Source organism: Schistocerca serialis, chromosome 2, assembly GCF_023864345.2.
Source record: "Schistocerca serialis cubense isolate TAMUIC-IGC-003099 chromosome 2, iqSchSeri2.2, whole genome shotgun sequence".
NCBI classification, from domain to species: domain Eukaryota; kingdom Metazoa; phylum Arthropoda; class Insecta; order Orthoptera; family Acrididae; genus Schistocerca; species Schistocerca serialis.
Window position 1 is genome coordinate 654846086 of NC_064639.1, and position 12071 is coordinate 654858156.

The 12071-nt window shown below is 40.2% G+C and overlaps 1 protein-coding gene across 1 annotated transcript in view; it reads left to right on the top strand.

The window, feature by feature from the left end:
- The window catches only part of LOC126457736 (uncharacterized), a 347274-nt gene that overhangs the window by 308924 nt on the left and 26279 nt on the right, over positions 1–12071 (top strand). Inside the window, exon 9 of the mRNA XM_050094281.1 lies at positions 4600–4705. Within this exon, the coding sequence (XP_049950238.1) occupies positions 4600–4705 (106 nt within the window). The remainder of the gene's footprint in view (positions 1–4599; positions 4706–12071) is intronic.

The following is a 12071-nucleotide window of genomic DNA, read 5'->3' on the forward strand; positions in this document are numbered from 1 at the left end:
TTCTGCAGAGGTGATGCCTCTATATACTAGACTCAAAAGATCACACGGGAAATTACAACCCAATTTACTTTCTTCCGTCTCTTCGAAAAAGTTATTGCTGAACAAACACAAAATTTCATGCAAAAGTTCAGATTCATTGTAAAAAAACAATTTATCATTCACAAAACCAAACATGACTATACACTCAATAAGTGACTACATAGAACATTCAGTGGTGTGAAACACGCACTACTGCTCTATAACGTGAAAGGCATGGCATTAGGGAAAATGTTTTCAGTTGTTACCAGGCTATATGTCTCAAACAGAAAACAGTGTTGTTCTGATGTGGAATTCTCACAGTGGAAAACAGTTTTCCAGGTAGTCCCATAAGGTTCAGTTTTGGGCTAAATTCTTTTCTTCTTCTGTGACTTATCTATAAATTTCAATTCTCATGCAGTGCTATTCACAGATGATGCCACTGTGATTATCAAAACAGACAGCATGGAACAAATTTCATCAAATGTCATAAACCTTGAAAATCATTTTGATACTTGCCTGGTTTCATCTAAATGGCTTAAAATTAAACTTTTAAAAAAATATATATACAATTTAAAACTAATCAATCAAGAGCAAATAAATTGCCAAACTGTTCATAATGAAAGAGGAGCTGCAGAAAGCAGATCACAGCAAACTCCTTGGTATGCATCTGGATAAAACTTTGTTCTGGCTCGTAGATAAACTTTTTAGGCATTAAAGTAAGTAGTTTAGTATTTACAATGTCTGTATTGTCCTTTTCAATGAAGATGAGTTCAATAAAGTTAGCATGCCAGTCATATTTTGAATCAGTTGTAAGATACGTAATTATTTTTTAGGGAATGCATGTTAATACTATAACTATAAATATATGTAATGCAAAACCTAGTGACTCATATTGTCCATTATTGATAATTATAGAATGTTAAGTATTCCTTCTCTGTTCATTTTTGTGCTAATTTGCTTCAGGCACCAAAACCCAGCAACTTTTGAAGAAATACATTTCCACCTTACATATAAATACAAGAATAACACAAATTCCATGCTCCCTCCTCTGAAGTTAAACATACATACCCAAGATTTTTCCCTCCTGATATTGCAAAACTGTTTAAATATTGCCTCACGACCACTATTTCTTGGAATTATAAGTTCTATGAACAAACAGATGGTGTCACTATGGAGGGCCACTTAATCCCAGTTACAATGAACTTCTTTATTGAAAAATTCAAGGAACAGGCACTGGACATGACAAAGAAGAAACTAAATACTTGGTTATGGTATGTGGATGATATGTTTGTTTTATTGCACCATGTCTGGAAGGAACTTAATGGATTTCACAAACATCTCAATGGAATCAATCCAAAGACTCAGTTTACCATGGAGAAGGAGACAGGGGAAGATTGAATTTTCTTGATGTGCTAGTTTTCAAGGAAGAAAATAGTAACTTGGGCCACATCCTTCCCGCTTAGCTGTGCAGTCTAATGCACTGTTTTCCAGCCGGGAAGGTGTGCCGGTCCCCGGCACAAATCTGCCCGATGGATTAGTGTGGAGGTCCGGTGTGCCAACCAGTCTGTGGATGGTTTTTAATGCGGATTTCCATCTGCCTCGGCGAATGTGGGCTTGTTCCCCTTATTCCACCTCAGTTACACTATGTCGGCGATTGCTGCACAAACACTTTCTCCATGTACACGTACACCATAATTACTCTACCACACAAACAATGGGGTTACACGCGTCTGGTGCGAGACATCCCCGGGGTGGGGGGTGGGGAGTTCCAGGGTTCCACTGGGGGCCGAACCGTACAATAACCCTGGGTTTGGTGTGGAGTGGCAGTAGGGTGAGTGGACTGTTGTGGGGTTGTGTAGTACTGTGAGCTACGGCGGGGATGAAGCCTCTCTGTCATTTCTAGGTCCCCAGTTCCATACAATACAATACAACTTGGACCACAAGGTTTACCAAAAACCCTGCACACAGACTGTTACCTTTGCCAGGATTTGAACCACTACCCACAACAAAATGAGGCATCATAAAAACATTGGCAGATAGCCTAAGGAAAATCTGTGAACCAGAGCTGCTTGACACAGAATTAAAACATCCCACCAATGCATTGCTCGGGAATGGTTATTCTTCTGCTGAGGTGGAAAGAGTGTTAAGACCACCATGTAGAAATCATAGCTATGCTTAAGGGTCAGTGAAACTGGAAGTTTTCCTGCCTTTCATTATGGGCACTTGACCGCACAGGAAAAATCTTGAAAAAGCGGAACATCATGATACTCTACAAACCCACCCATAAATAATGAGATCACCCAAAATCGGTCAAAAATGCTCACCAGCCACTGGGAAAAGCAGGAATGTATAGGATTCTGTGTAGTTGTGGGGAGTGTTTGTGGGTACTACAAAAAGAATGGACAAAAAATGAATTGAAGAACACAAGAGCAATTGCAGGGGAGGGGAAACTGACACATCAGCTGTTGCACAACATACTTTGCAGCAGGAGACCATTGCATTTATTTTGAAAGGACTCAAGTACTGATAGCCACAAGTAGATGCCATGAAAGGTTGTACAGAAAGGCTATAGAGAATTGTAAAACACCCCAGGAATTTCAGTAGGAAGGGGAAAGCATGAAACTGAATGACATCTGGATTCCGGTGCTGAAGAAGATGTGTGCCAGTCTCCCACCATGAGATGATAGCAACAATGGACGATGGCAGTCAGCAATGGCTAATTGTGCTCACGCACACAAAGCATGTGACGTCATGCCACTGCATGGAAGCACGTGGAAGCAGAATTTTGCTGTAGTCAGTAGTGAGCCATGGTGTGAAATGGACATTCAAAGCAGCTATGATCCCTCTTGAAAATTTTCTCTGCTGAAGGGGACAAAACATTGGATTTTAAGGTGAAATCCATTCAGCTATTGCATAATAGCCTGGAACATTATGTTCATTGAGTTCTTCTTCAGCCTTCCTAATTCCATACTGTGGATATTTCTGCCCTGTTATTTATTATAGGTGTTCATGTACATGTACTGTGCAGTCTTGGGCATGCAGGTTTAACTTGAGAGGAAGGAGCATGGAATTTGTGTTATTCTTCCTCTTATATGTATGGCAGAAATGTATTTCCTCAAATGATGCTGGTTTTTGGTGCATGAAGCAAATTAACTCAAAAATGAATGGAGAATGAATACTTAATATGCTATGATTTATCAGTAATGGGTAAAATGAGTCTCTAGGTTTTGCATTATATATATTTATAGTTATGTTTCCTGTGGAATTAACATGCATTTCCCTAACAAATAATTACATATCTTACAACTGATTCAAAATATGAATGGTATGCTAGCTTTTTTATACTCATCTTCATTGAAAAGGACAATACAGACATTGCAAATACTAAAATACTTACTGTAATGTCTAATAGTTTATCTACGACCCAGAAAAGATTTTTATCCAGATGCATACCAAGGAGTTTGCTGTTATCTTGAAGAAGAGTTTGGCAATTTATTTGTTCATGGTTAATTAGTTTTAAATTATATAATTGGATTTTCAAAGTTTAATTTTATGCCATTTAGATGAAACCATGTGGGTATCAAAATGATTTAGAGAGTCTATGACATTTGATGACATTTGTTCCATGCTGTCTGTTTTGATCATCACAGTGGCATCATGTATGAAAAGTGTTGAAAGAGAATTGAAATTTTGTAGATAAGTCATAGATGGATGAAGGAGAGCATGAAATTGAATGACATTTGGATTCCGGTGACAAAAAAGTTGTGTACCAGTCTTCTACAATGGGGTGATAGCAACCGCAGACAATGGCAGTCGACAACAGCCAATTGTACTCATGCGTTCAAAATATGTGACATCACACCACTGTGAGAAATCATGTGGAAGCAAACTTTTACTATAGTCTGTAGGGAGCCAGAGTGTGAATCGGATATTTAAAGCAGCTACCAGCCCCCTCAAAAATGTCCTCCACAGATGGGAATGTAACATTGGGTTTTAAGGCAAAATCAATTTGACCGCAGCATAATATCCCAGAACAATTTATTAACTGTAACTTTTCTGACCATGATAGTTTACATTTTACAATGAAGAAGAACTGTACAATTCAGTAACAGAAAAATGCTATTATGCATTGCAGGAATTTCTAAATGGTGATATAACAAGTGTAGTAGCATATGGTACGTTAACTACAAATTGTATTCTATGAATCATTTTTTCATATTCATCCGTAACAAATGTTTCAAATATGTTTAATACCAAATACATCAGTCTCTGATGCAAATCTGTCTATATGTAGTGAGACAATAAAATTCTCATTCTCATTCTGAACTTCGATGTAATTATGGTATTTGTATACAGAAATCACCTAGAATGACATGATGCAAATATATCTTATTTAAAAGAATTTCATCACTTTATAATATCTGTCATACATTCTGCTGCTGATTCTTTTACATATGTACATTCCAGAAATTGTGTGAAGAGCAGCATTTAAACAGAATTTCTTTTCTTCTTCTGATTGTAAAGACTTAATATACTGATGGACTTTATTTAGGTGTAAGCTTATAAAAAATATTGTTTCAGTCTTAACCGTCAGTCACCCAAGCAGTATGCACAAGAACAAGAGCATTGCAATGCCATAAGTTCCAGTGGGTCAGAATCTTCTTTACCAACACTATGCAAGGAAGAGGTGAGCTTTAATTTTCAATTTTAGTAACCTCTGAAATTTTGGTATTAATGTTAGCACCAAGAAAACTTAGCTGTCTGAAAATTAATAAATCCAAATTTACAGAAGAAAACCAAGGCTCCAAAAGTTAAAATCCAATTTATTTATTAATGGAGCATGCAGGAGTAAGTGATAAATGCTTAATTTTTGCTATAATTCAGTATTATTTTCTGTTCTTCATTCCTGCTTCTGTGTGCTAAGGGATAGAGCCCATTAGCATAAATGAAACTTGAAACTAATGTCAGAAAATTACAAGATCTGGTATAATTCTTTCTATCTTGTAATATTTTTTTTTAGATTCTTTTCTGGTAACTTACTTTGTTCTTTGGCGCACACACACCCACCCACCCACCCACCCACCCACACACACACACACACACACACACACACACACACACACACACACCACACACACACACACACACATAAAACAAAGATGATGTGACTTACCAAACGAAAGCGCTGGCAGGTCGACAGACACACAAACATACACACAAAATTCAAGCTTTCGCAATCAACGGTTGCTTCATCAGGAAAGAGGGAAGGAGAGGGAAAGACGAAAGGATGTGGGTTTTAAGGGAGAGGGTAAGGAGTCATTCCAGTCCCGGGAGCGGAAAGACTTACCTTAGGGGGAAAAAAGGACAGGTATATACTCGCACACACACCCATATCCAACCGCACATACACAGACACAAGCAGACATTTGTCTTCTCGTTATCCGCGAGAAGATGTGACTTACCAAACAAAAGCACTGGCAGGTTGATAGACACACAAACAAACACAAACATACACACAAAATTCAAGCTTTTGCAACCAACGGTTGCTTCATCAGGAAAGAGGGAAGGAGATGGAAAGACAAAAGGATGTGGTTTTTAAGGGAGAGGGTAAGGAGTCATTCCAATCCCGGGAGCGGAAAGACTTACCTTAGGAGGAAAAAAGGACAGGTATACACTCGCATACACACACATATCCATCCGCACATACACAGACACAAGCAGACATTTTTAAAGGCAAAGATTTTGGGCAGAGATGTCAGTCGAGGTGGAAGTACAAAGGCAAAGATGTTGTTGAATGACAGGTGAGGTATGAGCAGTGGCAACTTGAAATTAGCGGAGGTTGAGGCCTGTCGGGTAACGAGAAGAGAGGATATAGTGAAGGGCAAGTTCCCATCTCCGGAGTTCTGACAGGTTGGTGTTAGTGGGAAGTATCCAGATAACCCGAACGGTGTAACACCGTGCCAAGATGTGCTGGCCGTGCACCAAGGCATGTTTAGCCACAGGGTGAGCCTCATTACCAACAAACACTGTCTGCCTGTGTCCATTCATGCGAATGGACAGTTTGTTGCTGGTCATTCCCACATGGAAAGCTTCACAGTGTAGGCAGGTCATTTGGCAAATCACGTGGGTGCTTTCACACGTGGCTCTGCCTTTGATCGTGTACACCTTCCGGGTTACAGGACTGGAGTAGGTGGTTGTGGGAGGGTGCATGGGACAGGTTTTACACTGGGGGTGGTTACAAGGGTAGGAGCCAGAGGGTAGGGAAGGTAGTTTGGGGATTTCATAGGGATGAACTAAGAGGTTACGAAGGTTAGGTGGACGGCGGAAAGACATTCTTGGTGGAGTGGGGAGGATTTCATGAAGGATGGATCTCATTTCAGGGCAGGATTTGAGGAAGTCGTATCCCTGCTGGAGAGCCACATTCAGAGTCTGATCCAGTCCCGGAAAGTATCCTGTCACAAGTGGAGCACTTTTGGGGTTCTTCTGTGGGAAGTTCTGGGTTTGAGGGGATGAGGAAGTGGCTCTGGTTATTTGCTTCTGTACCAGGTCGGGAGGGTAGTTGCGGGATGCGAAAGCTGTTTTCAGGTTGTTGGTGTAATGGTTCAGGGATTCCGGACTGGAGCAGATTCGTTTGCCACAAAGTCCTAGGCTGTAGGGAAGGGACTGTTTGATGTGGAATGGGTGGCAGCTGTCATAATGGAGGTACTGTTGTTTGTTGGTGGGTTTGATGTGGACGGACGTGTGAAGCTGGCCATTGGACAGATGGAGGTCAACGTCAAGGAAAGTGGCATGGGATTTGGAGTAGGACCAGGTGAATCTGATGGAACCAAAGGAGTTGAGGTTGGAGAGGAAATTCTGGAGTTCTTCTTCACTGTGAGTCCAGATCATGAAGATGTCATCAATAAATCTGTACCAAACTTTGGGTTGGCAGGCCTGGGCAACCAAGAAGGCTTCCTCTAAGCGACCCATAAGTAGGTTGGCATACGAGGGGGCCATCCTGGTACCCATGGCTGTTCTCTTTAATTGTTGGTATGTCTGGCCTTCGAAAGTGAAGAAGTTGTGGGTCAGGATGAAGCTGGCTAAGGTAATGAGGAAAGAGGTTTTAGGATAGGGTGGCAGGTGATCGGCGTGAAAGGAAGTGCTCCATCGCAGCGAGGCCTTGGACGTGCGCAATATTTGTGTATAAGGAAGTTGCATCAATGGTTACAAGGATGGTTTCTGGAGGTAACAGATTGGGTAAGGATTCCAGGCATTTGAGGAAGTGGTTGGTGTCTTTGATGAAGGATGGGAGACCGCATGTAATGGTTTGAAGGTGTTGATCTACGTAGGCAGAGATATGTTCTGTGGGGGCTTGGTAACCAGCTACAATGGAGCGGCCGGGATGATTGGGTTTGTGAATTTTAGGAAGAAGGTAGGGGCGCGGGGTGTCGGTGGGGTCAGGAGGTTGATGGAGTCAGGTGAAAGGTTTTGTAGGGGGCCTAAAGTTCTGAGGATTCCTTGAAGCTCCACCTGGGCATCAGGAATGGGATTACCTTGGCAAACTTTGTATGTAGTGTTGTCTGAAAGCTGACGCAGTCCCTCAGCCACATACTCCCGACAATCAAGTACCGCGGTCGTGGAACCCTTGTCCTTGTCTATACATACACAAGAAATTCAAGCTTTTGCAACAAACTGTTGCCTCATCAGGAAAGAGGGAAGGAGAGGGAGAGACGAAAGGATGTGGGTTTTAAGGGAGAGGGTAAGGAGTCACTCCAATCCCAGGAGCGGAAAGACTTACCTTAGGGGGAAAAAGGGGTATACACTCGCACACACACACATATCCATCTGCACATACACAGACACAAGCAGACATTTTGCTGCTTGTGTCTGTGTATGTGCGGATGGATATGTGTGTGTGTGCGAGTGTATACCCCTTTTTTCCCGCTAAGGTAAGTCTTTCCGCTCCCGGGATTGGAATTACTCCTTACCCTCTCCCTTAAAACCCACATCCTTTCGTCTCTCCCTCTCCTTCCCTCTTTCCTGATGAGGCAACAGTTTGTTGCGAAAGCTTGAATTTCATGTGTATGTTTGTGTTTGTTTGTGTGTCTATCGACCTGCCAGCACTTTCATTCGGTAAGTCACATCATCTGTGTTTTTAGATATATTTTTCCCACGTGGAATGTTTCCCTCTCTCTATATATATATATATATATATATATATATATATATATATATATATATATATATATATATATATATATAGTTTTTTTTGTTACATGTACATAAATGAGCTGCACTGTAAAAATGGCCAGCAAAATGGATAATGTAATTGAAAAAGATGTAACAACACACAAATATTTCAGGTGTACTTGTTCCTCTCTACTGCTCAACACCCCCACTTTTGGGTGGGTGGTTACTGTATCTTCATCTATCCCATTATATAAGTAGTGGTAAATATATAAGATGACAATGAATACTTTATAAGCAAAAATGCCTGTAATTTTGGGGGAAAGTGCTTCTTTTTGAATTACATTATCTATTTTGCTGGCCATTTTTACAGTGTAGCTCATTTATGTACATGTAAGTTTTCAGTTATAGAAGAAAATCTAAAAAAATAAATTAAAGACATTATTATGGGAATGATAGATCGATACCATATAGTGGAGATGTTGAATCTCAGACAGGCACAACAAAAAGACTGCTAAACAAGTAAGCTTTCAGCCAAAAGGCCTTCTTCTGAATTAGATAACATACGCACATACACATTCGTGCAAATGCAACACACACACTCACACACACACACACACACACGACCACTGTCTTTGTCCCCCTCCCCACCCTAGTCTTCTTATGTCACCAACCAGATTGCTTCTCTCATCATGTGCTGTTACTCACAGTCTGACCTCATCAGCCAGAGACAGTGGTCACGTGTGTGAGTAGTGTTTGTGTGAATGTGTGCGTGAGTTTGTTGTTTAATTCAGAAGTAGGCCTTTTTGCTGAAAGCTTACTTGTTTAGCAGTTTTTTTTGTTGTGCCTGTCTGCAACTCAAACATCTCCACTATATGGTGATAACAATCTATCCTTTTCATAATATAAATGTACAAAAGGTTCTGGTTGAAAATAATGAATTATTTAGGAATAAATGAAATGACTCGCCTTTAGGCAGAAGCACTGCGTCGTCGGCAGGTAGACACATAAAAGGTACAGAGCTCCACTTTGCTATCTTTCAGAATGGAATTCCTTTCTCAAGCTGTAGGTGAAACATACACAAGCATGCGCGCACACACACACACACACACGTGTGTGTGTGTGTGTGTCTCCATACATTGTGCTCATTCAACTGCCAGCTCATTCCTGGCACATGGTGAGTGTACTGGGATGAGGCGGGGGTGCAGTATGGGGTTGGGTGAAGGATGGAGAGAAGCAGGAAGGGGCTGGGGGAAAGCATCTAGCAGCTCATGGGAGAGTGGGGAGCTGTCCATGGGCTAGATAGGGGCACATGCCAGATGGCTGAGCACTCGATTTCACAGACAGGGGCATGAGATGGCAGCACACAACTAGCTGACACGTATTGGGTTGGTGGAATGGGAAAGGGGTGGTGTAAACACACACACACTATTTGGTGGGGTGGTGGGGGCTATGGGAGCGAAGGATGCAGAAAGGTTACTGAAGCAAAGGATGCAGGGAGGTCACAGGAGCTTAGGATGCAGGGAAGTTATGAGAGCAAAAAATGCAGGGAGGTTACAAGAGCGAAGGATGCGGGGAGGTTATGGGAGCCATCTGGATCCGTGCGTGTGTGTGCATGTGTGTGCGCGTGCGTGTGTGCATATGTGTGCGTGCGCGTCCGCCACCCCTTTCCCATTCCCCTCACACAATACTTGTCAGCTAGTTGTGTGCTGCCATCTCATGCCCCAATCTGTGAAACTGATTGCTCATCCATTTGTCACATGCCTCCTATACCTGCACCCCCAGCTGACCCACATATGGCTCCCCACTCTCTCACAAGCTGCTAGATGCTTCCCCTCAACCCCTTCTCTGCCTCCCACCTCTCTCCATCATTCATCCCACCCCACACTGTACTCCCACCTTACCCCAGTACACACACCGTTGGCCAGGAAAGAGCTGGCAGTCAAATGAGCACAGTGTAGGGAGACAGACATGTGCATCTGAATATGTGTGTGTGCATGATTGTTTGTGTGCATGTTTCTCCTACAGCTTGAGAAAGGAATTCCATTCCAGAATCTAGCAAAGTAAAGCTCTGGCCTTTTGTGTGCATAGATTGTCAATTATGCAGCACTTCTGCCTTTAGGTGAGTCATCAGCTTTTCATAATATTGTCGGTATTCTATACTGGATTTTACGTTATTTAAAAAAATAAATTTATGTACACCAGAATCTCTTTTCTTTTCATTTGTTATAAATGTAGTGATTTATAGAAATAGTAAAGTTTATGACAACAGTATGGTTTTTCTCTTCTTTTCTTCCATGAACTTCCTGCTTTAGGTGTTGGTGGCAGCCTTCTGCTTATCTGACATTAAAAATTAGGAGGGTGCTTTAGTGACTGGACCATAAATTATGCTGAAATGATTTGTTGCTAGAATTCTTCCAAATATTTGTTGAATATTCTGTAACTGCTAGTTGTGCCACATTTTAACTTGTCTCTTCTAATGAGCCTAATCTTTTTTTTAAAAAAAAAAAAAAAAAAGATTAAACGAAGAATGTACTTAGGGATTGTATTGTTCTTCCAAGCAACTGTAAAATTTATTTCTTTGTATTGTTTATTGTGCCTTAATTTCCCTGTGTTCTTCATCAACTTCATTCCTATGTGGTCTCAACTATTCCCTGTACATTTTCTTTTAATTTGTGTGCAGGTCTTCCTATTCACCTCATTTGTTGACATATGACTGTCTGATTCTTGCAGCATCTCTGTTCCAGTTACCATTACATGTTTCACTCTGCCTGAAGTTATATGAGCTTCTTGTTGTAACAGTGTGTCATGAGTTTTTATCAAATACAATTTCTTAGTTCCTGTTTTGCCTCCAATGGTATGTGATCTATTTGACTTAATCAGTTCTCTACGTATTTAAATTTATTAGCAGCAATTTTCCATATGGTGTTGATACATATGTTTCTAAATGAAGCCTGTGTTCAGTACATGTTTCCCGTATAATATTTGTCGTTTAATTGTAACCACAGTTTTCCAAATATTTTGTTTTTACTTTTGCATCTGTTTTATCTTTACATGTTCTTGTAGTATAAACATAAAAAATGAAGCAATTTATTTCATATCATTCTCATCTTTGCCCAAAATGGAAAACCCAGCATTCTTCTCTGATGATGCTCATTTATGCTCCCTCCTCTTCTTTCTAGTACTCATCAATTTTATTCAACAGTGTAATTCTTGAAATAGCATTTATTATCATTTGTTAAATTATAGTTTTTATGAATTTTCCTTTCATAATATTTAGCATTATTATTAGAAGAAAATAAGAATAGAATAGCATATTTGTATTTGTCATTAGTCAATTATTACTTAAATTTGAACAAGTAGTGTGGGGAGGGGGGGGCAGAGGAAGAGGAATTTAAATACAATGAAATATTAATTAAATATAACAGTCATTCTCAAGAAATTGACTTACTGGCAGTTTTTATGCATGAATGTTTCTTCCTAAATACTAATCTTCAGGTAATAGCACAGTCTTTTTGGAAACTTCCTCAATATTGCTTATCATAATCTGAAATTACAGTTAATTGTTAGCCATGAATGACAATAAATTGAAAATGCACTGTTTTTTTATTTCTTTTCTCTGTAATGTTACAGTTCACTTTTATAGACTAATGCCAAGATTAAAATCAAACAATGAAAAATCCAGGATGGATAATTATAATATTAAGAAAAAGATAGATTACTACTCATCATATAGAGGAGATACTGAGTTGCAGACAGGCACAACAAAAAGACTGCTGTACATTTGAGCTTTCAGCTAAAAGGTCTTCTCCTAAAGTAGAAAACACACACATATTCACACAAGAACAATCACAGTTTGTACACACATGACCACTGTCTCTGCCTGT